Genomic DNA, 27,930 nt, shown 5'->3' with positions numbered 1-27,930 from the left:
CAAGATTTTATGGGGAGCAAAATCCAAATTCTGGTGTTCATATGATACAGTTATACACAACTTGCAAGCACTGACTAACAATCACTTGAATTAGCATCATGATAAATAATAATTAATTTTATGTTAAAAGGATATTATGAATTACTAATTAGTTTTTAAATTACACTAACAATTATGTTACCGGATTTTTGGTGTTGAACAACTGGACGCATATGCTCAATAAAGTTGACAAACTCTGGTTTGGCATCATCGTGTCTCAAGTCAGGATAAAAAAGATTCGAACATGGTGCAACTAGTAATATGGAAAATACGTGGATCGTACTGAAAGAAAACAATATTTTTGTTGTTATTCAAATTAAAAAAATAAAAAATAAAAAATAAAGAAAAAAAACACGAAAAGCGTGGTTGCGTGAAAGAGGAGCGATCTCTCCAAACTTTGAGAAGGCGAAAGTTTCAGAGACGCAGAGTTTTGGAGAGATGAGTGAATTTTCTGGTTGCAGATCGCCGACTTTGTTTCTATTATTCGCTTCAATTTCTCTGCAATTCTTTCCAGGTTCAATTTCAAAATAATTATGCATTAATTATGTTGATTTATATATATATTTGTTTTGTATATCACAAAGCAAACGAATTTTACTTAATTTATTGGATTATTTTGCTAGTATATTTGGTAATTGAATTATCTCTGTTTGTTGCTTTCTGGGTCCGTTTCAAATCACTTGTTTGGTTTCTGAGAAAAAGAAAGTTCCAAATTTGTGTTTTTTCTGTTTTTAATTAGCTAAAAACCTACCTTAACCAAACCCAAGTTAGTCATTGTTTGTTTAATCTTGTCCTGATTTGGTTTCCCCGCAAAAGGAAATGCTTATGTTTAAATTTGAAATTTGAGATTAAGAAAAAAAATCCGAACTTTGGTTTTCTTTTTGGAACATTGTCTTGTTATGTACTTTCTTGTTGCCAACTTTGAAGTGGATTGTGTATCTGGGTTATCTGTTTTTATGGAATCCAAGTATCGTAGCTGGATTTTCGAATGTAATCTTAGCGGAAATCTGTGGTCGAGTGTAGGTGTGGCTTTAGAACCTTTGAAAAATGAACAAAAGAGAAAATGTACATATTTTGCAACATCTCAAGTTTGAGTACTTGCTTTGGTAGCTGCAAATTAATTATGTTTTAAGATTCTTGGCGGTGAAGCACCCCGCAAGCATCGCATGATTTAATTGTTCTATAACTTTTAAGTCTTGAAATTCGACCTTACGATAGACTAGATCCTTGCTTCTCGTAGAACGCGCCTTTATGTGACATGAGGGAATTAGATGAACAGATGAAGGAATGAGATGTGATGCTTCTTGATGATGTGATATGTATATGATTAATTTTTTCTCATGTTACCATGATAAGATCTATTAACTTTTGGTCCTTTTCGTTCAGGCTTTTCTGATGATTCATCAAGTTCCAAAGATGGTAAAAAATCTGAGAGTCGTTCTACTTCCAGCCACACTGGGTCTACATTGTTCATCATATTCCTTGGACTTGTAGTAGTTGCGTTGTTCTCCTTTTTCCTTTTCAAGCTATGGCAAAAGAAGAAACGAGAAGAACAGTATGCTCGGCTTTTGAAGTTGTTTGAAGAGGATGATGAGCTTGAGCTCGAACTCGGTCTTCGGGATTGATGTACTGTGCGTTTATATTCAAGGTGTGCCTCCTAGCCTTTTTTTCTTCTTCTTTTCAATGTGCAAACTGTTATTTCCTTCTTTTGAAAATTGTTTTAGATTTTCTACTCTGTAATTAGTAGGGTGTCAGAATACTAAGAAACTACTTAGAGCATTTTAATTGAGAGATGCAAATTTACATTTGTACTTACAATTTCCAGCAAGATGGGTATTATTTTACAACCCCTTAAAATTCACCGATTGGAGGGCTTTCTGGCCAACAAGAACTGTGAAATGCACACCCCCCAAGACATTTTGCATCTCCCATTGTAGATGCTTTTAAAGATATCAAAATTGACATCAATCTTTTATAGGAACACCAACGGTATAGTGGGAATTCTAAAGATGTGTTTAGGGAAGAGTAAGAGTTATTAATAGTGTATCGTAAAAGGGAAAGACCACTTTGTGTACAGAAGCCTATATGGATCATTATAAAGTGAGATAATATCAGTTTCTAATCTTCCCTTGTTTTCATTTAGAAATCTAGACTCTGATGGTTTTTTGAGTATCATTTTCCTTTTTGCTTGTGTTTTGAATCTTGATCATACTCTAATTTATGTAGATGATCTACCAAAAATTTTGCGAGCATTTTTACCAAAAAATAAAATAAAAATTTGCGAGTATTTATCAAATCCTTGAGATATCCATCGCTTACTGTATCCTGGTTAAGTTTGGAAAGTCAGTCGGTTTATGGTATTTCTCCATACGGTTACTTCTATCTATATGATTATTGGTTGATGAATTATTTCCTAATGAGGGAATTTTCTTCTTTGTTTTTGCAGGGTGGAAAGGATTTTGTGTTTGAAAAACTCAGTCTCCTAACCAGGATGGAAGTTTGGTGTCTGGGGTTGAGGTTAGATAATTTCTGTCAAATTGTGACATTTGTAATCATATCTTCAAATGTAATCTTATCCTTTTGTATTGCGTTTTGTTTTTTAGTATGATATCATACCATATTTGAGCTAAAGAAAGGATACTATTTCACATGGAACACTGAGGTTCACAATCAGTGTGTATAAATGACCTTGATTTTGAATTCACCTGCTTGATTGACATCAAAGTCTTAGTAAGTTGCTTGAATGTTGATATGATTTAAGGCAACCGTAAGTCTAGTAAGCCATTAGCGCCATCTGCTTTCAGTTGGTTAACTTTTGAAGGGTTCATTGTCGAGGTTATATGAAAATGACGGCAGTACAATTTGCGGGGTCAGGCTGTCTTTCTCAATACAAAAACTATTGAGAACCTAGTTATCTGGATCTAGATAGGGGTATCATTTCTAATGTTTCAAAGCTACTTGTTTTCTTTTTGTCATTGTTTGATTTTCATGTTGATCTTCTTTTAGAAAAATTTGATATTACAAGATTTCGGGCAAATCTTTTTATCTTACAGATGATTTGCCACTTACCAGCACAGCGGTATGCTTTCCGTGCGATCATTTCATGAGTTCCATTATGATCCTGTTTACTTGTAGGGGAAATCAGATACTAGGCAGGTTGGAGCCAAGTATTTATAACGTAGAGACATCTTTTTATTATTTTTGAATTATTACCAGCGCAGTTGTCCATGTTTTAGCAATGCATTCTGTGTGTTGTATCTGTTCTTTACCCAAAATTTGGGGGCTTATGCTGCCTTACTTTTGGAACAATAATTCAGTTGTGGTTTGTTCTTGAACTTTTTGAACGGATTGTAGAATTTTGCTATTTTAGTTTGGAAGGGAGCTGTGGATGTTCATGTAGGACCTTCGAACCCGTAATTTCTGTTTTAGAACTCATATATAGTTGTCTTGATGTTTCCTCCTGCCCACTCCAGTCTCTCCCTTTCTATGTCTTATGATCTAAAGGTATCTCTAAGCTTATATTGCCCGTTGCCTTGTCTTTAAAGTAAAGACCGAAGAAGGTGCGGAAACTGTTCATTCAAAACCCTGTTTCTGTGACTGAACACTGCCTCCAACGATGCTTGATGAGCACCCGAAAGAAAAGTCGAGTCCGTTGTTCATGTGTTGTAGATGAGTGTCACAGTAGCACATATGTGAACAGATTGTGTACATATGAAATAATGGAAGGTTTGGTTTGCAATTAGCGTTGTCGTTGTTGAGATGGGACTCAAATGGGTTGATAGTTCCTACCTTATTAGCCGTGAAAAGGACAAATGAATTCGACATTACAAACCATAATTTAAATACTTGGAAAAACCCATGAATTGGACTGATTAGGTGAAATACTTTATTCAATTCTCGTTCTCTCTTCCCATTTCAAGTAAATATGTATGAATTTCATTCCTTTTTTTACAAACAATACTGTTAGTGGGTTATGTAGTTGGTTGTTAGGGGAAAGGGGATTCTCTAGGAATCGAACCTGCACCATAGTGCACTTGCTTGGCAACTGCGGTAAAGCGTCATTTGTTGTATAAATTTCTTTCTATTCCTTAACATAAATGAAATGTACTTTTATTACAAATGATATCACTAACATAAGCTACACTAAGGAAAAAGGAGAGAGTTTGAACTCGAGACACAGTGAGTTAAAAAAAAGGGTTATATCTATCAAAATAATCCACCACTTGCAACGTAACGTTGACAATGCTAATGGGGAAAAGTGAATATAGTGAAGCCAAAACATAGTAGCACTAATTAGAAACTCATCTGAACATTTTATTTTTATTGCAAACAATTGCACAATATATGCACACAAAAACAAAATTAAAACTAGTCAATGAGTAGCATTTTGCCTTGTACAAGATACTGGAATATGATCACAGAGATTCAAACGACGGCCTACAAGCTAGAGGCTATAAGCTGCAATATAACTAAAGAATAGTAATGTGTTCGCTATCAATGGGATAACACACGAAAGAATATATTACCGTGGACGTTGAAGGCATGTCGAACGGATCTAAAGAAGCTGTTGACCCGTCTGAGAGGCTGGAAGAAGGGCTCGAAATCAGTTCATCAGTTTGTCAACAATGCCTCCCAATGTGTTGGAAGTCAAACCTTCGACAAGTCAGATGTGGATGTTTCTGCGATTAAACTACTCGCGATCAGCATATTTTGAGGATTTTATTATTTTCCTGTCTTTGCTCGTTTCATCCCTGTGCTGTTGAATGGCGACAGGCTCGGGCTTAGACTTGGGCTCATACTAGGGCTCTCTTCCCTCAGTGTACCGTTTAGCAAAGCCAATTCTCTAAGTTGTTGCTTCTTATAGTGATCGAAGGACTCGTCCTGCAAGAGACGGGTTAAAACTTGTCCAAGAAAATGAATTGAGTCAAAACTACATGATCGATACTATTCATACCACAGGCTTCAGAAGGTTCTCTAGAATTGCCACTGCATGATCCAACCGAGCGTTGATTATATCCTCCGGAAATTCAGCCTCCACCAACACATGCAACGGCTCATTAAGATGTTCATATCCAGGCTTATCTTTTAATTTCTCTTCCTGAATAAAAACAATGTAGACGGCGCATCATGAAAATCAGAATCAGTACAAATATGTAAGGAGCCAAATGATATCACTGAAACCTAAAATTTGACAAGGATACATGAGTATTTTTCAAACAAATAACTCTTCAATGAAGTTTGAAAATCGATACACCGCCTTCCATTTTTAGCACACAATGCCATTCAGAAAATGTCCAACTTATTTGTCATTCAAATGTTGAGACCACAAAAATATAAGGATAAAATGTTAGGCAAGCAAATTAAAGATAAGATGTACAAGAATAATCACGTAAAACCCCATCCCAGCTGAGGATGATAAGAAAATCAGTAATTTCCTAGCTATCTCCATCTACGTCATTTTCGATAGATCAAGCTGTTTGCAGTGAGTTGCAGTATGAACTTTTTTCATGATTAAATGGAGATTATTACTATATAGAGTATCACTGTGATGAGGTTTCACTGTACTATCTTTTGACTTCAACCAACAACAATAAATATATACATCTAACCTACCAAAACAACAATGCAATATATCTAATGACAACCGTAATCGACAACCGTAATCAGAACAAGAAATTATTTCTAAGTTTCTAATTGATTCGCTACGATTCCCATATTTGAAAACTTCATGAGCATTGTTAGCATTGAAATACGTAAAAACTAAAAAGGAAACACACATCGCCACTAGATGAACATGGATAAGAGCTATCTATGCCATCGCCTACAATTTGATATGTCCTTGTTTAGAAGTTTGCAGGTTGCAGACAAAAAAATAAGATATCTACGAACTTAGTTTTAACGAGCCAAACTCCACCGTAAATCAGAAAAAAATATCTTTTGTAGAATGCATGGATTGATGCCTCTAAAACAAATATGGATGAGCAAATTTAGAATTAAATTTTCATGCAACCATGCCATTGCCAACTAACTACTCCAAAAAATATTAACACTACCTTTACAGAATCCTTCACAGAGCCCCGGCCTCGGATGTACACCCTACACTCTGTCATGGCTTCAACTCTTTTTAAGGAGTTCCCACGTGGTCCCAAAATTCGGCCAACAAAATTGTACTGCCAAGTTGGGAGTGAAAAATTGTTAATTAAAACAAAAATGTTGAAAATCAACTCTATACAAATCATAACCCCTTCCTTTCTTACATGTGGATATTTGTCAACCGGAACATCAAGTCTAATAACTCTCTTTACAATAGGGGTGGCTGGAATTCCTTGCGCCCCAGGCCAGCCCATAGAAGGAGATTGGAACGGGGCCATTCTCTGGATATGTCCATTGTCCTATAGGAGAAATTATCATGAATGAAGATTCACACATACAAACAACATCAGACATGAGCAAAACCTAAACTCTCTTCCCACTAAATCATACACCATCAAAGAGTATTATTCAACTACGGGTAGATGATTGAACTACGAATGGTAGAGTTGTTTCAACAGTAACATATTGGAATTTGTGCTTGGATGGCCACCAAAACATTACAAACTGGACTACAGCTCTGGCATTGTGTCTCACAGGCTTCTCAAACATGCATAAAAATTCAAAATCTCATCTTACATTTCAAGAAATGAAGGTTATACTGTCACACATGCAAGAAAATACTAAGCCCTTGTATGCTTTTAATACTCTGGAAAAAAGTCAAACAAATTACAAAATACGCATAGCCTACATCTATAACTACCATTACCTCCATGTGTATTCCTGGCCATCCCTCCAAATCCATTGGTCTACCGTTCGCGTTTTGACTTAATGACCTAAATGGACTGTCATGCTCAAATCTCTCATGATCTGCAAGAGTTTGATTGAAGCCTGATACTCGTCTGATCTCTGTCATGGCATCAAAAAAGTATATTGTTTATGGGTTAAAAGATAAAAAGGCGGTCAAAACTTATTTTCAACAACAAAAAAAGTTAGTTCACAAGAGAGAACAAAATTTAATGCGACATAAATTTAGAAGTGGGCTACATAGGGGAAAAACATTAGATAGAAATTTCATCTAACCATGATTTAGAAGTCTACTACATAGGGGAAATATTTGCAGGAATGGTCCCAACTTTTGCTTCTCTGCCAGTAGTTCAGCCAAATATCTGCCATTACACCAGCCAAATCATGTGTCAACTCCTAGCATACTTCAAAAAGCAGTATTATGTAGTGCCCCCTACTAGTTGACATTCCAAAAGTGAAGTGTATTAATGTAATTCGAGAAAGAATATTCATGTTATATCATATATGCAGAAATCACAACGTTGTTTGAATGATTCTTTTTACAAACTCAATTGAAGTATTACTGGAAAATGGTCACGATTTCAAAGGGAATGAGCAGCATGCTCAAACATCGTCACTTCATCTTCACTTGTATGCATGAAGTGAGATGTGCATCAATGATTGAGAAAAGTACGAACATCATTACAATGGACAAGGTGACTGGAAGCCAACATAATAAAGAACATTAATATGACTAAAAGGATAAAAGCAGCCCCTCCAGCCTGTAAAAGAACAGCAAAACGAAAAGACACAATAAAGACTGTGATTGAAATTTGTCCCCAAACTCCACTCCCTCCCAACAGTAAAAAAGCAGGTGAGCATAACAACGGCAATAAGCATAACAACGACAGTGATTTGGGTTCCACTTAAAAGATCAGAGAAAAAGCAGGTGAGCATGAAAGTAGGTTTAAAACTATGTCTCACGACTTTCACCTGCCATGCTAATAACACTTTTCCACTGAAAAGCATGATCGCAACAAAAGAATGAGTGGGTTTGTCTTTTTCCTTTTATGCTTTGATTCAATATTTAGAAAAGCACAATGTATGATATGAAAGCAGCGGATGTGAAGTGAAATAAGAACTTGTCTGGTTAAATCCCAATTTGCAAGCACTAAAATTACCCTTTGAAGCTTATCCATGTTAACAAGTTCCTGAGGATTACTTTGTTCGATATTCAATGGGGTTCGCTGCCTATATAGATCAATTAATGGCATTTACAAAAAAAAAGAAGTCAATTTTGTATGAAATGTATCAAAATCAACTTCCCAAACGCACGTACGAAGTAGCAATCAATCTTTTTCATGATTGGTAAAACAAATTGACTATTTATGGCGTTTAAACAATATTTCTACTTCAAATAAAGTCCGAAATTCCTTCACAAGACATATCTATAAAAACATAAACATTTTTTCTTGAACAGTAAAAGAAACCGGCAATCTAGATACAATTTATCACACTTCAGGAATAAAAAAAAAAGTAGTTAAATTACAAGGTAAAGTGAAATGTCTGCAAGAACAATCTCCCAAATATGAAATCATTTACTAGTTCCCTTTAAATATTTTTCCATCTGAAACTGAAAATCAAATGGGGTTTATGTAATTAACTCCCAAAAACTCATGGAGCATGCTCGAGGACTCGAAAGTTCATAGTGCAGTACAATCTTAATCCTACTAAAGATACTAGAGGAAATATAAGGACTGAAACCCAAATACATCAGAAAAGCATAGGACAGCCACATGTATGGGATAAAACACATAATCCCTTGAAAACTAAAGTACTTTCTAAGAAAGACAAAATGAAGAACAGCCATCAATGTATAATGTATTAATGATAAAACCACCACTCACACGACAGAAAACGTCAAGTATGGAACCACCAGCTACACATATCACTGATAAACTATCAACAAGGAAACGAAATGACATGAATTAACAGGTAAAACATTAAAAATTAAGCAAATTACTGACCTCTCTCGATCTGCAGGGAGAGAAGACCTGAGTGGAGAAGCATGGACTCCAGGAGGTGGGTACTGGAAGTAACTTCTAGGAGGGATTCTCTCTCCCATAACACAGGGACTACTGTACATGTCAAAGAACCCACAAAACAAATGAACAAAACCACTTCAGAAAACGCAGAAAAATGGCATATCACTATATAAAGGTCAAATGAGCAAAACCCAGTTGAGAAAAACACCGATAAAGCAATACCTTCACAAGAAAATTGAACCCACTTTGAAGAAGACACGCAGCACCCACTAGAACAACACACAACCCAGCAAGAAAAAAAATACCATGTACTTACAGAGAGAGAGGCTTACCGGACGGGAAGGAGAGACGAGGGAGGTGGGGGCAGAGAGATTCAAATCTTTTCTGCCCCTTATTAGAGGTGGGGGTTGGTGCGAGAGAGTGAACAAAGAGGCAAAATCCCTACTACATCATCAGTCTCAATGATCCCTTCCTTGTATTTATATCCTTTTGCTGCTGACCAAGTACCACTCACTAGCCACTGCTGTATTATTTTTGTTGTGCCTTCGACCTCATCTGCTGCCGCACGTTGCGGTGGGCATGCTTTACAACCCCCGGACTTTGGAGAGATTTTTAATCTGTTGGAAAGACGGTTCGATATACCAGTGTTATAATATAATTGTTAAGGTATTTGAAAAAGAAATGGAACAACAACAACAACAACAACAACAAAGCCTTTTCCCACTAAGTGGGGTCGGCTATATGAATCCTAGAACGCCATTGCGCTCGGTTTTGTGTCATGTCCTCCGTTAGATCCAAGTACTCTAAGTCTTTTCTTAGAGTCTCTTCCAAAGTTTTCCTAGGTCTTCCTCTACCCCTTTAGCCCTGAACCTCTGTCCCGTAGTCACATCTTCGAACCGGAGCGTCAGTCGGCCTTCTTTGCACATGTCCAAATCATCGGAGCCGATTTTCTCTCATATTTCCTACAATTTCGGCTACTCCTACTTTACCTCGGATATCCTCATTCCCAATCTTATCCTTTCTCGTGTGCCCACACATCCCACGAAGCATCCTCATCTCCGCTACACCCATTTTGTGTACGTGTTGATGCTTCACCGCCCAACATTCTGTGCCATACAACATCGCTGGCCTTATTGCCGTCCTATAAAATTTTCCCTTGAGCTTCAGTGGCCTACGACGGTCACACAACATGCCGGATGCACTCTTACACTTCATCCATCCATCTCGTATTCTATGGTGGAGATCTCTGTCTAATTCTCCGTGCTCTTGCAAGATAAATCCTAGGTAGCGAAAACGGTCGCTTTTTGTGGTCTTCGCTAGATTGCTCCGGTCATTAGTATGGATAAGTATATAAATGGATAGAGATAGGAAAGCAAACACAAGATGTACGTGGTTCACCCAGATTGGCTACGTCCACGGAATAGAAGAGTTCTCATTAATTGTGAAGGGTTTACACAAGTACATAGGTTCAAGCTCTCCTTTAGTGAGTACAAGTGAATGATTTAGTACAAATGACATTAGGAAATATTGTGGGAGAATGATCTCGTAATCACGAAACTTCTAAGTATCGGAGTGTGTTGTCGTCTTGACTTGCCTTATCTGTCTCATAGGTAGATGTGGCATCTTCTCTGGAAGTACTCTTCCTCCATCCAGGGGTGGTATCTTTAACTGGTGGAGATGCACAAGGTAATGTATCAATTTCACTTGAAGCTTACTTGTAGTCTCAGGCTTGGTCAAGCGCGATACAAACCATGTAGTAGGAGTCCCCCAAGTCGCCGAGCTAGGGGGTCTGCTGAAAGAGGTGACAGACAAGGTAAGCAATCAGAGCTCCGACTGATTGTTCACCTTCTCCCCATCTTGCAGCAGCATGAAGGATAAAGAGAAGAAAAATGAGAAGAGATGATATGAGATACTTTTGCTTTTGAAGAAGTAACTTTCCACAGGTTTATTCTTGAACTGAGCTGGAGGGTTTTCTGGTTTCCTCCAGAGTATAAGGCCGACTGAAGAATTTGAGGGTCAAAACAAGTCCATCAAATCTAGAGTACGTTCCACCCTGCTGATATGGGATACTTTTGCTTTTGACAGAGTAATAGATGTATCAGCACGTGTGCTGTTACGCTTGTCTCCACATGCTTCCTTGTATCCTTCGCACTTGCCCTATCTGTTCCTCAAGCAGATGCGGAATCTTCCCTGGAAACATAAGATGTTGAAGATGAGTACTCGAGAGCAATGCCAGGTAAGTAATCAGGTAAGGGGTTCCAGGCAGTCAGTTCCTGGCTGGAAGCTTGATTCCAAGTGCTGACTGATTGCTCTCTTTCTCCTTGTCTTGCAGGTAAAAACAAGGCCAAAGGAAAAGACAGGGAAAAAGCATGATATGGGATACTCTTGCTTTTAACCCTGATGATATGAGATATTCTTGCTCTAGTATAGCTTGTTTGCAGAGGTATTATCGGGGGGAAAGAAAGCTGAATATTTCGAAAGGCTTCGTTGGGAGTGCCCTCTCAGATATGATGAAGGGTTGAGCATTTTTGCAGGTCTGCCTGTCCGTTGGGGATGGAGGTCGACATATATAGGAGTCTCCCTAACAACAAGTAGTAATGCTATTCCTTTACCCTGCTTGGTCATAGCACGGTAGTGGGAGCTGCTAGTTTCACATGTTTTAACTCTGTCAGAGCACTTTGAAAAAGTGGTCTGTGGTATCTGGCTCTCGAGATTCGGAGAACGATGCCTCTTCGATTTTTGAGAAAGCAATCATGCTGGGGGTCTGGCTCTCGAGATTCGGAGAGCAGTGTCTCTTCGATTTTTGAGGAAGTAATCATGTTGGGAGTCTGGCTCTCAAGATTCGGAGGGCGGTGCCTCTTCGATTTTGGAGCAAGCAATCCTGTTGGGAGTGTTGTCTCGAATGTGAGTAAAGGTTGGGCATGTTTGCTAGTCTACCTTGCCACGAAGCACAAAGGTTGACACACAGGGACTTTCCAATTATCCAGCAATGGTACTGTTCCTTTACCCTCTCTTCGCTTTTGAGAAAGTAGTCATGTTGGGAGTCTGGCTCTCGAGATTCGGAGGACGGTGTCTCTTCGATTTTGGAGCAAGCAATCTTGTTGGGAGTGTTTTCTCGAAAGTGAGTAAAGGTTGGGCATGTTTGCTAGTCTACCTTGCCACGAAGCACAGAGGTTGACACACAGAGACTTTCCAATTATCCAGCAGTGGTACTGTTCCTTTACCCTTGTGGGTAATAATATGGTAGCTAGACCTTCAAAATTTATGTGTCTAAACTTTGTTAGTGCTGTTTCTTTGCTATTCTTTTACCTTTCTTGGTCAGAGCGATGTAGTGGGAGCTGCAAGCTTCACGTGCTCAACTTTGGCAAAGAACTTTGGCAAAGTTATCTGTGGTACCCATGAGCTATTGTTGCGTGTGGGAAGTGGGTGATTGAACAGTAAGATTCATGTGCTTTCTACTTCACCAGAAGTCTTCGACAGAATGCCCATAATTTCTGCAGAGCTGAGTGTGCGTGTGACAGGTGCTGACAAGGCTAGAAAAGTGGGTGCCTCTTCGATTTCTGAGATCGGCCCTCGTGGTCTCTGAGCAGCCCAGCTTTTGAGAAAGCGAGCGCCTCTTCGATTGATTCGGAGAACGATGCCTCATCGATTTTTGAGAAAGCAATCATGCTGGGGGTCTGGCTCTCAAAGATTCGGGGAGCAGTGTCTCTTCGATTTTTGAGAAAGTAATCACGTTGGGAGTCTGGCTCTCGAGATTCGGAGGGCGGTGCCTCTTCGATTTTGGAGCAAGCAATCTTGTTGGGAGTGTTTTCTCGAATGTGAGTAAAGGTTGGGCATGTTTGCTAGTCTACCTTGCCACGAAGCACAGAGGTTGACACACAGGGACTTTCCAATTATCCAGCAATGGTACTGTTCCTTTACCCTCTCTTCGATTTTTAAGAAAGTAGTCATGTTGGAAGTCTGGCTCTCGAGATTCGGAAGACGGTGCCTCTTCGATTTTGGAGCAAGCAATCTTATTGGGAGTGTTTTCTCGAATGTGAGTAAAGGTTGGGCATGTTTGCTAGTCTACCTTGCCACGAAGCACAGAGGTTGACACACAGGGACTTTCCAATTATCCAGCAGTGGTACTGTTCCTTTACCCTTGTGGGTAATAATATGGTAGCTAGACCTTCAAAATTTATGGGTCTAAACTTTGTTAGTGCTGGTTCTTTGCTATTCTTTTACCCTTCTTGGTCAGAGCGATGTAGTGGGAGCTGCAAGCTTCACGTGCTCAACTTTGGCAGAGAACTTTGGCAAAGTTATCTGTGGTACCCATGAGCTATTGTTGCGTGTGGGAAGTGGGTGATTGAACAGTAAGATTCATGTGTTTTCTACTTCCCCAGAAGTCTTCGACAGAATGCCCATAATTTCCGCAAAGCTGAGTGTGCGTGTGACGGGTGCTGACAAGGCTGGAAAAGTAGGTGCCTATTCGATTTCTGAGATCGGCCCTCGTGGTCTCTGGGGAGCCCAGCTTTTGAGAAAGCGAGCGCCTCTTCGATTTCTGAGATCGGCCTTCGTGGTCTTTGAGCAGCCCAACTTTTGAGAAAGCAAACGCCTCTTCGATTTCTGAGATCAACCCTCGTGATCTCTAAGCAGCCCAGCTTTTGAGAAAGCAAACGCCTCTTCGATTTCTGAGCAGGCGCCTCTTCGATTTCTGAAGCTCCGTCGAGTGCAGATTTTTATAGAGGCTGGCATTAAGTTCCAAAGCACACTTGAATCTCCACCAGTAGAAGCTTCATTCTTGCACTTCTAAGATCTTGATTTGTCCGACCTCTTCTCTCTTCAACACCTTTGAAAATGTCTGGCCCCTCCGACCGTCGTTTTGACTTGAACCTTGTTGAAGAGGCAGCCCCGCCTTCTCCAGACAACATATGGCGCCCATCCTTCGTCTCCCCTACTGGTCCTCTTACCGTTGGGGATTCCGTGATGAAGAATGATATGACCGCTGCGGTGGTGGCCAGGAACCTTCTCACTCCCAAAGATAACAGACTACTTTCCAAACGGTCTGATGAGTTAGCTGTTAAGGATTCGCTGGCTCTCAGTGTTCAGTGTGCAGGTTCTGTGTCTAATATGGCCCAACGCCTATTTGCTCGAACCCGCCAAGTTGAATCATTGGCGGCTGAAGTGATGAGTCTCAAACAGGAGATTAGAGGGCTCAAGCATGAGAATAAACAGTTGCACCGGCTCGCACATGACTATGCTACAAACATGAAGAGGAAGCTTGACCAGATGAAGGAAACTGATGGTCAGGTTTTACTTGATCATCAGAGATTTGTGGGTTTGTTCCAAAGGCATTTATTGCCTTCGTCTTCTGGGGCTGTACCGCGTAATGAAGCTCCGAATGATCAACCTCTGATGCCTCCTCCTTCTAGGGTTCTGTCCAGTACTGAGGCTCCAAATGATCCCCCTCCGGTGCCTTCTCTTTCTGGGGCTCTACCGACTGCTGAGACTTCTCCTAAGCAACCTTTGTGAAGGCTCCGTCTTGTGTGTTTATTTTGACTCATGTATATGTACATATTTGTAGCTGATCGGGGATATCAATAAATAAGCTTTCTTTCATTTCAACGTATTGTGTTAAATACACCAAAGCCTTCTTCGCTAAGTTCTTTGAATTTTCTTTTGTTGAAGCTTGTATGTTGAAGCTTTCTGAGTGGAGCATGTAGGTTGGGGTAGTGTTCCCCTAATTTCCCGAGTGAGGAAAACTTCTCGGTTGGAGACTTGGAAAATCCAAGTCACTGAGTGGGATCGGCTATATGAATCTTAGAACGCCATTGTGCTCGATCCTGTGTCATGTCCTTCGTTAGATCCAAGTACTCTAAGTCTTTTCTTAGAGTCTCTTCCAAAGTTTTCCTAGGTCTTCCTCTACCCCTTCGGCCCTGAACCTCTGTCCCATAGTCGCATCTTCTAATTGGAGCGTCAGTAGGCCTTCTTTGCACATGTCCAAACCACCGTAACCGATTTTCTCTCATCTTTCCTTCAATTTCGGCTACTCCTACTTTACCCCGGATATCCTCATTCCTAATCTTATCCTTTCTCGTGTGCCCACACATCCAACGAAGCATCCTCATCTCCGCTACACCCATTTTGTGTACGTGTTGATGTTTCACCGCCCAACATTCTGTGCCATACAGCATCGCCGGCCTTATTGCCGTCCTATAAAATTTTCCCTTGAGCTTCAATGGCATACGGCGGTCACACAACACGCCAGATGCACTCTTCCACTTCATCCATCCAGCTTGTATTCTATGGTTGAGATCTCCATCTAATTCTCCGTTCTTTTGCAAGATAGATCCTAGGTAACGAAAACGGTCGCTCTTTGGTATTTCTTGATCTCCGATCCTCACCCCTAACTCGTTTTGGCCTCCATTTGCACTGAACTTGCACTCCATATATTCTGTCTTTGATCGGCTTAGGCGAAGACCTTTAGATTCCAACACTTCTCTCCAAAGGTTAAGCTTTGCATTTACCCCTTCCTGAGTTTCATCTATCAACACTATATCGTCTGCGAAAAGCATACACCAAGGAATATCATCTTGAATATGTCCTGTTAACTCATCCATTACCAACGCAAAAAGGTAAGGACTTAAGGATGAGCCTTGATGTAATCCTACAGTTATAGGAAAGCTTTCGGTTTGTCCTTCATGAGTTCTTACGGCAGTCTTTGCTCCTTCATACATATCCTTTATAGCTTGGATATATGCTACTCGTACTCCTTTCTTCTCTAAAATCCTCCAAAGAATGTCTCTTGGGACCCTATCATACGCTTTTTCCAAATCTATAAAGACCATGTGTAAATCCTTTTTCCCATCTCTATATCTTTCCATCAATCTTCGTAAGAGATAGATTGCCTCCATGGTTGAGCGCCCTGGCATGAACCCGAATTGGTTGTCCGAAACCCGTGTCTCTTGCCTCAATCTATGCTCAATGACTCTCTCCCAGAGCTTCATTGTATGACTCATTAGCTTAATACCCCTATAGTTCATGCAATTTTGTACGTCGCCCTTATTCTTGTAGATAGGCACCAAAGTGCTCGTTCGCCACTCATTTGGCATCTTCTTCGTTTTCAAAATCCTATTGAAAAGGTCAGTGAGCCATGTTATACCTGTCTCTCCCAAAAGTTTCCACACTTCGATTGGTATATCGTCTGGGCCTATTGCTTTTTTATGCTTCATCTTCTTCAAAGCTACAACCACTTCTTCCTTCCGGATTCGACGATAAAAAGAGTAGTTTCTACATTTTTCTGAGTTACTCAACTCCCCTAAAGAAGCACTCATTTCATGTCCTTCATTGAAAAGATTATGAAAATAACCTCTCCATCTGTCTTTAACCGCGTTCTCTGTAGCAAGAACCTTTCCATCCTCATCCTTGATGCACCTCACTTGGTTTAGGTCCCTTGTCTTCTTTTCCCTTGCTCTAGATAGTTTATAGATATCCAACTCTCCTTCTTTGGTATCTAGTCGTTTATACATATCGTCGTAAGCCGCTAACTTAGCTTCTCTGACAGCTTTCTTCACCTCTTGCTTCGCTTTTCTATACCTTTCACCATTTTCATCGGTCCTCTCCTTGTATAAGGCTTTACAACATTCCTTTTTAGCCTTCACCTTTGTTTGTACCTCCTCATTCCACCACCAAGATTCCTTTTGGTGTGGGGCAAAGCCCTTGGACTCTCCTAATACCTCTTTTGCTACTTTTCGGATACAACTAGCCATGGAATCCCACATTTGGCTAGCTTCCCCCTCTCTATCCCACACACATTGGGTGATTACCTTCTCTTTGAAAATGGCTTGTTTTTCTTCTTTTAGATTCCACCATCTAGTCCTTGGGCACTTCCAAGTCTTGTTCTTTTGTCTTACTCTTTTGATATGTACATCCATCACCAACAAGCGATGTTGATTAGCCACGCTCTCTCCTGGTATAACTTTGCAATCCTTACAAGTTATACGATCCCCTTTCCTCATTAGAAGAAAATCTATTTGTGTTTTTGACGACCCACTCTTGTAGGTGATCACATGTTCTTCTCTCTTCTTAAAGAAGGTGTTGGCTAAGAAGAGATCATATGCCATTGCAAAATCCAAGATAGCTTCCCCATCCTCGTTTCTCTCCCCAAAACCATGGCCACCATGAAAACCTCCATAGTTGCCTGTCTCCCTGCCCACATGTCCATTTAAATCTCCTCCTATAAATAACTTCTCCGTCTGAGCAATTCCTTGCACCAAGTCTCCAAGATCTTCCCAAAATTTCTCCTTCGAACTCGTATCCAACCCTACTTGAGGTGCGTACGCACTAATCACATTGATAAGTTCTTGTCCTATTACAATCTTGATTGCCATGATTCTATCTCCTACCCTCTTGACATCTACAACATCTTGTACCAAGGTCTTGTCCACGATGATGCCAACACCGTTTCTCGTTCTATTTGTGCCCGAATACCAAAGTTTAAACCCTGAGTTTTCTAAATCCTTTGCCTTACTACCAACCCACTTAGTTTCTTGTAGGCACATAATATTTATCCTTCTCCTCACCATAACTTCCACTACTTCCATAGATTTTCCCGTTAAGGTTCCTATATTCCACGTTCCTAAACGCATTTTGCTCTCTTGAACTCTACCCTTCTGTCCTAGCTTCTTCACTCTCCCCCGTCTAATAGGATCAAAGTACTTCTTTTGTGTGTCCCGGGTAAAGTTGATAGGAGCATATGCTCCCAAACAACTTTGAGTGGAGTCGTTCGAAAAGAAGTTTCTATGGCCCCCTTGCTCATTTAACACTGCATCCGGGTGCCGATGGAGATACAGCGACCCTTGCTCACTTATCACTGTGCTCAGGCCACACAGCGCGCCACTTACGGGTGACGCCCTAGCTTTAGCGCGATTTTGTTCTGGATTCATTTTCATAAGGATTCGACGTGATCATGGAGTGCCGGCTGTCGACTACCTGACGCCCTCCCCCTCCTCCTTTATCCGGGCTTGGGACCGGCCATGTAAGACATAGGCGGAGTTGAAAAAGAAATGGAACGATGAAAATAAATCTAAGCACTTGTATTATAATACTTGAATTGTTTTTTCCCGCACACTTAGAGCATATGTTTTTTTTGGTAATCACTTAGAGCATATTTGATTTGGTATTAACAAGAATTAATATTAAATGTCTTACTTACTCAACTTATTCTTTATACGATTAATCACTTCTTTTTTTATGAACAAACGATATTATCTATACTAAAAATAATGAGTTTTGCTTCACAATGGGCTAGCAATAATGTGAATACGTTCACTTATAGGTGAAAAAGAATACCACTAGACCCTAGTACTAAATGACAACTTAATATTTTACTTAGTTACAAATTCAAGCTCCAATACTTGTTAAATACATAATTATATCGTAATTTCTCTCAAATTTTCCAAATATTTAATACTCTCAATTCTTTTCCAAATTTATTGCATATTTGTATCTTATTTTAACACATTACTGTTACAAAACTAAAAAAAAATGATAGAGAGAAATGAGTAGAAGTGAGTATAGTAATGAAACTCTTTACCAAATTGAAATAAAACCAAACTGAAATTGAAGAACTTAACCAAACTAAAATTTATTAGTTCAATTTCAATTTAGTTGTTTAAAAAATAAACCGAACCAAAATAGGCAAAACGTTGGCGTTTTACACTTAACTATATAAGGCTATAGCCTCCAAGCATAAGCAAATTACTAGAAGTTGGAGCTTTTTAAGTTGGAAGTGTTAAAGATGGTTTGGTTTTTGATTTTGCAGAAAATGAACCATTTAAAACCGAAATTAATTTTTTCATCTTTTTAGTATAAAAAATATCGTTTCCTCAAAAACACCAAAAAAAAAAAAAAAAAGTAAATACCGAAACCACCCCCTAAAATTAGGAGTCTAAACGGTGCGTCCTACGTTATTACTTCCATATGTCACGTGCCAACACGCCCACTTATGCATACATATACGACTTCTTCGCACTCAAAAACCCAGAGAGAAGGACAGAGGAGAGGGGAAGGAGACCTGAAAGCGCAAAACGCAACCGTTTCCAACTCACTCTTGCGTCTGTAGCTTTTCCGTGCATAGCGATTGGTGAATTTGGGGTTTCAATTGAGAATTAGGGTTCTTCAGAAGCCAAGAAGATGTAGTTTAACGGACAAATTTTCGTGTATTTTTGAAGCAATTTGCGAAAACCGCTCGAGTCTGCTGCGAAGCTTTTAGTTGGTTTCTAGGGTTTTTAGTTTTTGGAAAGGGAGATGATGAAGGGCCAGTTGGATCGTACCAAGGTGGTGCTGCGACACTTGCCGCCTTCGATTTCGCAAGCTGCGCTTGTGGAACAAATCGACGTTTTCTTTGCTGGCCGCTACAGTTGGGTTGCTTTTCGTCCGGGCAAGAGGAGGTTAGGGGTTTCTGTAAATTTTTTTATTGGTTCTACTTGAAATACAACTTCTTTTTCTGTTTTATGTGTCGGTTTGGCTTTGTTTTCGTCATTTTGTTGATGGGTTAGCATAATTATTCCATAGAAATCAAAAGGGGCAAATGTATGTGTTTGTGAGTTTGCTTTAGTGCTATGAAGTCATGGTTTGTGAGTACCATAGGTTCATGCTACTTGGAATGTGGACTTTGTATCGGATGGGAATGTTGGGTGGGTTCTTCTGATCGCTCCTGTGATCGTCATTAACATGGAATTGCAATTGAAATATGTCTTTTGACCTTCTATTTGTGCTATTGAAGGTCATTGATGAATGTAATAAATTGGAAAGTCAGAAATTTTATTGTTGCCATTATCTGTTTAAGATTTTTCACATTTCAGTTTGCATGGTTCGGATTGCATAGTTCTTCATAGCTACTGTGTCATCTCCAGGTTCTTCCATTTATATTTTAGTCTAAGGGACTGTTTCCAGTATTGGTGGTATCTCAAGAATCCTTTATTCCGGCTGTTGCTTGTTTCTGCGGCTTTGTTTCCTACTTTTATTTTATAAATTCTGGGCTCCTTGTTCTAATGTTGAAACTTCCTTTCATGGCATAAATTGTAATTGTAACAGCATAATGACTAGCCACATTTGAGCATCAAGTGTTTGAAACTTTGAATGTTCTGCAGGATAGAAGCTTATCTAATTTTCTTTTCTTGAATTAATTTTTCAGCCAAAAGAATCAGTCATATTCTAGAGCCTACATTGATTTGAAGAGGCCAGAGGATGTATTCGAGTTTGCTGAATTCTTTGATGGTCATCTGTTTGTTAATGAGAAGGGTACTGTTTGAGCATGCATTTGCGGATTTATCACACACATCAATTCTCTTGCTGGAAGTCTTGTTGAAATATATCTTTATTCAGCTTATACGCATGTTTGTTTTTTAAATTATATTTATTCTTTCTTTTGCTAAGACGCACTCCAAACTCAGGGTGGTATGGAAGTTTTTTCTTGTGCTTTACTTGCAGCTCAAGAAATATAAACGCTGAATTTTTTATTTTTTTAGAAGACTTAACATGCCGTTCTCATGTTTTTGTCTTTGTTTATATTCTATTTGTCTCGGGAACCTTTCACAATTTTTATATGAGACATGGAATTTAAACGTATTTATTTTCCATTTTCAGGCGGTCAATTTAAAGTTATTGTTGAGTATGCTCCATCACAACGTGTTCCAGAACATTGGTCTAAGAAGGATGGTCGTGAAGGAACCATATTCAGTGGTAATAATTTAACTTTTAACATTCATTTAAATAAAAATTCGACAGCTTGTTTTGTTGCGTGTGGACTTATATGTACAATCATTTTCCTGTTAGTAAGTACAAGTATTTACTTGATGAACATCTAGATCCCGAGTATCTGGAGTTTCTTGAATTTATTGCAAAGCCTGCTGAGAATCTTCCAAGTGCAGAGTTACAATTGGAGAGAAGAGAAGCAGAACGATCTGGTTAGTCAGACAGATCTCTTAATATAATATAGGCTTGGAGCTTGTATTTTTAGACAACAAAGAAAATTCCGAAAACTTGAAATTCTCATAGTGCATTCTTTTAAATGGTTCATTTTTCTTATTTTTTAAAGGTGCTGGAAAGGATGCTCCTATAGTTACACCATTAATGGACTTTGTTCGTCAAAAAAGGGCTGCCAAGGCTGGATCTCGGGTATTTTATGGATTATATTACTGAAGACTAGGAGACAATTGATTAGTGGAAATTCATATTTTCAATATGATTTTCAATTATTGCATTTTAGTGCTGTTAGGAGCTGTTAAAATTGAATTTTAGATAATGATTGATGACTTTCTAAGCATACTTCTTGTTTGTTGACAGAGGTTACTGTCTAATGGTAAAGCAAGCAGAAGAGCTGGTGTATCATCTTCTCGAAGTCCTACTTTACCTATGACCAAACGAGGTTCTGAGAGGAAAAAGAATTCTGCCTCAATGGTACGTATTTTTTTATGCATATGAAGTTCACGTAGGGGAAAGCCAGTTTATGAAATCACTATATATTCTGTTATATTTTTCCTGAATAACTGTTTGAGTGGTAAATCTCACTCTTAGCCTCCCATTGATCAGAATTGAGAACTATTGATCTAGAACACCCAGTGATTCACGACCTCCACCTTCTTTGGAATCCTTTCCATTCCCCACATCATCTTGGAAATCCTGGTTAACATGGTCCTAAGTTTCAAATTATAGATCATCTCTCTTCTCACTGCTTGTGTGAAACTCTGACTTCATGTTCAAATATGACGAAGGCTGGTAGATATTTATGTTTAACAATGGTTCACTAGGAGTTCGACATTTGCATTGGCCAGACTTTTCCATATAATCGAATTGAGGGGTTGATATTTCTCAACTTTTAACCTTTGGAGTTCCTCAGGAATTGAACAAATACTTTTAGCAATGGTAACCCCCTTTTTTATTTATGTTCTTTGAAAGCTATAATAACATGAATTTAATAGTGCTAGTACTCATATATGAAACATTGTAGTCATTATATTTGATCAATGTTATTGTTATCATATGTCATTGTTCAAAAAGTAGAAGAGATGAAACTTGTAAGGGTAATTGCTTTTTTAACTTTTGGGTATGGGTTGTATATCCAAAATTTGAATAACTTTGTTGGTTCTCTGCATTACTTCTGGTATTAAAAGGTATCATACTGTAGAATCCATGGCTTATCCTCTTCCAGCCGGACCATTTTCATCTTATTCATGGGGTTTTGCATTATTCTGTTTTCTTGTAGTTGGCCAGCCTATGGTGTTTTCTTAGTTTTTCAATTTTTGCAGTTCCTAGTTCCGTATTTGTCTCGTAATTTATAATTGATTGCATGTCAAATATTTTGTTTATGGTTGTTAATAGGGCCTGTCTGATTTGCAGTATGTTGTGAGGGATGCTAGAAAGAACACCGGTGACAAAAACAAGTCAACACATATATTGGTACCCAAGCGCGAGGATCAGCAACCTTCCGAGAAGTCTGCCACTTTGGCATCTGCAGTTGGAACTGAATTGTCGGAAGAGAGTGGTATGTCATTTGATTGTTTGAGAGTATTTGCTGACAACTATACATTGTTTGCCCCTAGTACCTTCATTCACATGCAATGACTCACTGGTTTTCTTCGTCTGCGAATTGGAGTTATCACTTTTGATGGCTCTTTTAAATGTACTTTGACGTCAAAGTTCTTTTCCCTTTCATTCTTGTGGCTCTTGTGATTTTGTGATTATGTTGCAGAACTATAGTTTTAGGAATGGACTTTGTGCCTTTGGTCATTTACAGAATTTAAGGTTTTAAATTTTGTTGAGTTAAACTTTGGTCTTAGTTCGGTTATAATCTTGATTTGGTTGCAGAAAATGCTTTCATAGCTAAGAAACTTTTTTGGTAGTTTTCATTGTTTCAATTAATTTTCATGTTAGCTTGATATAGTTTTAAGTTTTAGTTGGAGAAAATCGACACAGTTCTGCATTTGCAAGCTTCTTCCTTGCATCCTTTCACATTTAAGTTTGTAGGTTTTTTCCTCCCTCCTATCGTTCCCTTTTTAAGTATTGTCCGTATTCCCCTTTCTGGTACTGGATTGTTATTGTTGTATGGTATTTTCTTTTATTGATGTCCCCACCCCCAAAACCTTCTCTTGCGGTTGTTTCCTGAATTCTGGTATGCCTTTTTCTTCTGACAGTGAGTTGGTTTCAAGTTTGATCTTTAAGTACTTACCACTATTTCAGGAGTTTCTGGTGTGGATGCTGGGAAAAAGAAAGTCTTGCTTGTGAAAGGGAAAGAGAAGGAGATATCTCATGTAAACCTCCTTCCTGCTTGATCCTGATCTCATTTACTATTGGCTATCTTTTTCTCTACATATATTAATTTTCAATGGTGGGCCGGGAGGGCTTATTTATGTTTTATGATGTAGTTCTATTTTTATTTTATTTTATTTTTTTTTGAGAAGAAACAATTTTATTAAAGAATAGTGAAATACACAGAAGTGGATAAGAAGTCCACCAACAAATTAGAAAGGAAAATCCCAATAGGATTTGGCTACAGCAGCCAATTCTAGACCTAGCTCACTTAACTGCTGCTAACAAATCCCACAGTATTTGAGATAGAGAGCAATTATTAAACTCTTTAGTAACCGAAGCCCAAAAAGATGCCCAATATTTTACTCTCCCCCAAAGTACTTCTGCCCCCACTCCAGTATAGTCTTAAAAAATCCTTTTGTTGCGTTCCAGCCATATATTCCAAAAAATTGCCGATACCAGGCAACCCCACAAAGCTTTGGATTTTTTCCCTTTTCCAAGTGCCTTAAAATTGGTGCTTAGTAGCTCAAAACACCCTTTAGGAATGACCCAACTTACTTTGACCTCCTGAAACAGTTTCCACCACAGTTGGATCGAGTAGGAGCAATGAAGAAAGATGTGATTTACACTCTCCTCCTTAGCTTTGCATAAACTACACCAATGTGGGGATAAACACATCAGAGGGTTTCTCCTTTGAATTTTGTCGCAAGTGTTGAGACTCCCAGTGGCCACAAGCCATACAAGTATTTTAACCTTTGGAGGAGCTTTTGATTTCCAAATCTGAGAGTAGGGTGGATAATAGTGCCCAATCCCATTGTTGCTCAGTAATGAACGATAGGATTTGCATGTGAACAAACCTGAAACTTCTAGGTTCCACCTTATGTTATCCATTTTTGATGGAGACAAGCGAACCACTTCCACTTTCTGTAATAAGCTGGCCGCCTCTTCTATCTCCATCTCATTCAGATTTCTCCTAAAATCAAAGTTCGAACTCAAGGAACTTGACGAAACTTCCACAAAGCTGGAGATGTTATGATGTAGTTCTATTAATATGCCAAATGATGCCAGTTAAAACTTACATACTAGTTAACTTGTTGCACTTTTTGTACAGCATGATATAATTTAATGCTAGATTCAGTTGTGATAGTGGCTATAGGTGCATATACTGTAGTGATAAAGACATGCATGTACATACTCTTATATTGTTTATTGCGCGCATGTTTCTGTGGAAAAAACATAGATGCAACTATGTATTAATTTGCGTATTTTAAGCATTATGTTATTTAAAATAAACATTTAGCTTCTGAAAAATGGTCATCAAATAAATCACGAAGTGCAACTTTTTGTTTGCGTATTAAGATTGGTTGAAGATGCACACTTAGAGATATGGTCTCTTTGACTTCTGCTCATGTCTATCACTCCTTGTGCAGGTGCCGCCAAACATGTCTCAGCAGCAGAGTTCATATTCTAAAAACATGGGTGGTTCAATTGCACTGAAACAGAACCCGCGTTGTCATGATAATGGAAGGATTATAAAAGGCATACTTCTAAACAAGGAGGCACGTCAAAGTCAGTCTTCTGGGATTCACTCGGGGCAGCAAATCCAGAGTTCGAGTTCAGATAGGGACAAACGATTTCCTCGATCGCAACATGTGCAATTGATTTTAAAGGATATAAATGGGACTCCAGATCATAAGATAGTTGGGAATGACTTGCATGATATTTATAGTGAGAAGCAGGAGAAACGGACAAAAAATAAGGACAGACCTGATCGTGGTGTATGGACGCCTCTTAATCGTTTAGATGGATCATCTGCAAGCGATGAGTCTTTCTCATCTGCTTTTCAACCGGATCACTCACTTTTAGATTCTTCAGAAGGTGCGACTCCTATTCAAAGAAAACTTTGTTTTTGGGTTACAGTGCATCAATGTTTTTATTCCTTTCCATGAATAATTGAAGATAATATGGACATAGGTAAGAAAATGCTATTGTTGAAATGTTGAAGAGCTTATCAGGCATAATTTTTCATGATAAAAAAAATTCCTGTGTAGAGTTCTTATATTAAATACTACAAGTGGGAATTTAAAACCCAGCTATTAGATATCTGCGGAAGTTCCAAAAACACAATTATGGACAAAAATTCAAACGTCTCTATGTTGGTAAAATTGAAGAGGAACAATTTTTTGTGAAACTTCAAATGCTGTTTATTTGATCGATTATCTACTATTTCGACTATAAAAAACTAGTTAAATATAGGTTCATAAGGGCGCCCCACTTTCTAAATATGGCGCAGGCTGTGCAGCTTACATGCTTACTCATAAACTGTTGTAGTGACTACTGACTAGTGACTGATTGGATTGTGTCAAATTTCCACTTGTAATACTTCAACACAGGATAATGTGGGGGAGGTTTAGGTAATAGGGTACAACGCATGTGATATATATGTTACATTAGGTTTTGTATGTAGGTGATATTCTCAAGCCTAAATTTTCGTGGTGCTATTGAAATTTTGACCAAACACAGGCAATGGCAGTTTTATGCCATTATTATTCCAGGACCAAAATTTGGGTTCTTATGACTTTAAATGATGTTTCTGTATGACTAGCAAATGTTTTGCACATTAAAGCACCTCTGCATTTGCGCGATCTATGCATCTTTAGCTAGGCAGGAGCTTGGTGCATTTTTCTTAATGTAGTAATAACAAATACTAATACTTAATGCAGGCTCTCATAAACATCATGGTCGCCGTGGAGCAAAACATGGTAAGGAACTTGATGGCTCACCAGTTGCAGGTGAAGGAAAACATTCGAAGAAAGGCTATGGCTCCCACGAGGTGCATGAAGTCTGTTTTTAGCATGCTGCTTTACTTGTGTTCACTATCTTGTCTTTTACTCATTCTGTAATAGGCTTTTAAACTTTTACCTTGATGTGTCTGCAGAAACAAGTGTGGATTCAGAAGTCGAGTTCTGGTTCCTAGGGATTTATTTTTTCTTAAACTGGTAAGCACTTATTTTGGATCGGTTTTATATCCACATCATCTGAATTATTCTGATCATCAACTAAATTATCCTGCTTTCATTCTGTTTTGTGCTATGGATAATTGATAGGAGTCACTAAAAGCCCATACAAGTCGATTGAAAAAGAGTGATACCTGTTAATGATAAGAGAGAAACTAACTTAGGTGGTAGGAATATATGCATTATAGACCTCTAAAAGGTAGAGCGGTGAAAGTATAAGGTAAAAGGTAAAACACCACGAGACAGATCAAAACTAACACGTTATTCATTTGCAATACGGATGGCTCTTTTTTTAATCTTTTTAATTAATTAGGTATTGCTTTTGATAAAAAAAAAAATTAATTAGGTATTGCTCTGAGTCTTCTAATTGTTTAGTGACCGGCAAGTAGGGAATTAACTGTCTAATGAACTATTTTTGAGAAATTAAATTTCTTGTATGTAATAATGACTCTTTTGGACACCAATGGTACGAGCCATCAAGAGTGGTAAATCATAGCAGGACAGTTAAATTGAAATGAGATCATTTGTCTTCTATTATGAATTGGGGTACCCTAATGCACTATATGAAGTTTCTTGTTCTGTTCTTATGGCTTTCATTTGAGATTCCCGGAGTCTCTCACTTGCATTTGTATGTTGTGACAATCACTATTGTCAGCACTGCCGAAGATGCTATTTTTTTATTGACTATGGAAACTGCTAGCTATTCTACCATTTTCTAGAACTACCGTGTGCACAACTGCATTAGTTTGCTATCAAAGCCTAGCATTTCATTTTGAAGCTCTCTTTCCAGACGCTTCTCCCTCCTGCAGTATTGTTGAATCCATGCTTTATCTACCAGCATTGAAAATAACATATAGATATTGTGTTACATGTATGATGGGTAGTTAAGAAATCCATGTAAGCATGATTAGTATATATTGCAAGAAATAGAGAACAGAGGAAATCGACGCTTCTGATAAGAGGCTTAAATGGGGATTTGTCTTATAAATGAGTTAAATTGGTTTCTGTTTGTGACTTTGTAGTGTCATGTGTGGCTACTTGAACCTTGAGAGCGAATTACCAAAAAACAAGAAAAAGAGAACCTTCATAGTGAGCGTATAGCAGCACCCTGAAGCTGTCTGTTTTTGCCGGACAGATTACCAGGTGTAAACAAAAAGCTTCGGCGGCAAAGATGTTCCTTTTTGGAAAGCCATACAGAAGCCGGTATATAAAGATAATGTGTTTTGAAGAAACTGCCAAGTTTGGTGTTGACGATATGGAAATAGGAGGGGAAAGGAAGAATAATAAAAGTCATCAGAGTATATAACACAGTTTTCATCACGGTGCCCCACCAATGGGTTCCTCCCAGAAGAGTTGCTGACAGTCATTGTCGCTCTTCACTGGTTATCGGGATATTTAGGTATTTATGTTATAGATGGTTGTCATCCATTAGTAAAACTGTAAATATAGAAGCGGCGCACTATATACGGCTTCATGGTTTCATTATTTCTTGTATGCTATTGCCTTGTTGCGAGCAGTCTAGCATCTGGAACCAGTTAGTATTGTGTAAAGGCCCTGGGGTTTTCGCCGATACCCTTTTGCAGTTGATGGCCGGGCGAGTGACTGATTGATTGAGTCTATGTTTTGTCGGTGTGTCACCTTGTTTTAACGGATGAGACATCGCTCTGAGTGAGATTGTATACAGGTCGTGGTAGTGTTTAATTGCCAGAACATAGTTTGTGTTC

The 27,930-nt window shown here is 38.7% G+C and overlaps 2 protein-coding genes and 1 long non-coding RNA gene across 7 annotated transcripts; 2 read left to right on the top strand and 1 right to left on the bottom strand.

Annotated features, from left to right (window-relative positions):
• On the top strand, positions 1-2,739 carry LOC103425372 (uncharacterized). Its single transcript, XR_003769051.2, has 3 exons — positions 1-553; positions 1,426-1,687; positions 2,486-2,739. It is a non-coding gene; the product is annotated as an uncharacterized lncRNA (long non-coding RNA).
• Positions 2,740-4,340: 1,601 nt separating this feature from the next.
• Positions 4,341-9,522, bottom strand: LOC103431794 (KH domain-containing protein At1g09660/At1g09670-like). Of its 2 annotated transcripts, none has more exons than XM_008369964.4 (8): positions 9,233-9,522; positions 8,883-8,993; positions 7,153-7,238; positions 6,839-6,978; positions 6,297-6,431; positions 6,093-6,209; positions 4,994-5,137; positions 4,341-4,920 (listed from the first exon to the last, which is right to left on the bottom strand). In XM_008369964.4, the coding sequence occupies exons 2-8, from the start codon at positions 8,978-8,980 to the stop codon at positions 4,762-4,764; spliced, it is 879 nt and encodes a 292-aa protein (XP_008368186.2). In that variant the 5' UTR covers positions 8,981-8,993; positions 9,233-9,522; the 3' UTR covers positions 4,341-4,761. The 2 variants fall into 2 exon arrangements, with proteins under 2 accessions (XP_008368186.2, XP_008368187.2); XM_008369965.4 differs by having other exon boundaries at positions 9,123-9,519.
• A 9,359-nt stretch (positions 9,523-18,881) lies between these two features.
• Positions 18,882-27,930, top strand: LOC103402492 (regulator of nonsense transcripts UPF3-like). 4 transcript variants are annotated; one of them, XM_029093850.2, is made up of 12 exons: positions 18,882-19,330; positions 20,077-20,183; positions 20,529-20,624; positions 20,750-20,848; positions 20,980-21,059; positions 21,228-21,341; positions 22,281-22,425; positions 23,121-23,191; positions 24,620-25,067; positions 25,913-26,022; positions 26,128-26,188; positions 27,229-27,930. In XM_029093850.2, the coding sequence occupies exons 1-11, from the start codon at positions 19,188-19,190 to the stop codon at positions 26,164-26,166; spliced, it is 1,452 nt and encodes a 483-aa protein (XP_028949683.1). In that variant the 5' UTR covers positions 18,882-19,187; the 3' UTR covers positions 26,167-26,188; positions 27,229-27,930. The 4 variants fall into 4 exon arrangements, with proteins under 4 accessions (XP_028949683.1, XP_070670705.1, XP_028949682.1 ...); XM_070814604.1 differs by having other exon boundaries at positions 18,922-19,330; positions 27,342-27,930; XM_029093849.2 differs by having other exon boundaries at positions 18,922-19,330; positions 22,263-22,425; positions 27,342-27,930.

This window comes from Malus domestica, chromosome 15 (genome assembly GCF_042453785.1).
Source record: "Malus domestica chromosome 15, GDT2T_hap1".
Classification (NCBI taxonomy): Eukaryota; Viridiplantae; Streptophyta; class Magnoliopsida; order Rosales; family Rosaceae; genus Malus; species Malus domestica.
The sequence above is the reverse complement of the archived record's forward strand: the minus strand, read 5'-3'. Positions and strand labels throughout refer to the sequence as shown.

What these genes read in the sequence shown, in the direction of transcription:
- LOC103431794 (XM_008369964.4), bottom strand. Translation starts at nt 8,980, where the DNA reads ATGGGAGAGAGAATCCCTCCTAGAAGTTACTTCCAGTACCCACCTCCT. An exon ending in TAGTAGACTTCTAAATCATG is followed by an intron (nt 6,979 to 7,152) that starts GTTAGATGAAAT and finishes ATGCCATGACAG; the next exon opens with AGATCAGACGAGTATCAGGC. An exon ending in AGAACCTTCTGAAGCCTGTG is followed by an intron (nt 4,921 to 4,993) that starts GTATGAATAGTA and finishes CGTCTCTTGCAG; the next exon opens with GACGAGTCCTTCGATCACTA.
- LOC103402492 (XM_029093849.2), top strand. Translation starts at nt 19,188, where the DNA reads ATGATGAAGGGCCAGTTGGATCGTACCAAGGTGGTGCTGCGACACTTG. An exon ending in TGAAGGAACCATATTCAGTG is followed by an intron (nt 20,625 to 20,749) that starts GTAATAATTTAA and finishes ATGAACATCTAG; the next exon opens with ATCCCGAGTATCTGGAGTTT. An exon ending in AAGAGAAGCAGAACGATCTG is followed by an intron (nt 20,849 to 20,979) that starts GTTAGTCAGACA and finishes TATTTTTTAAAG; the next exon opens with GTGCTGGAAAGGATGCTCCT.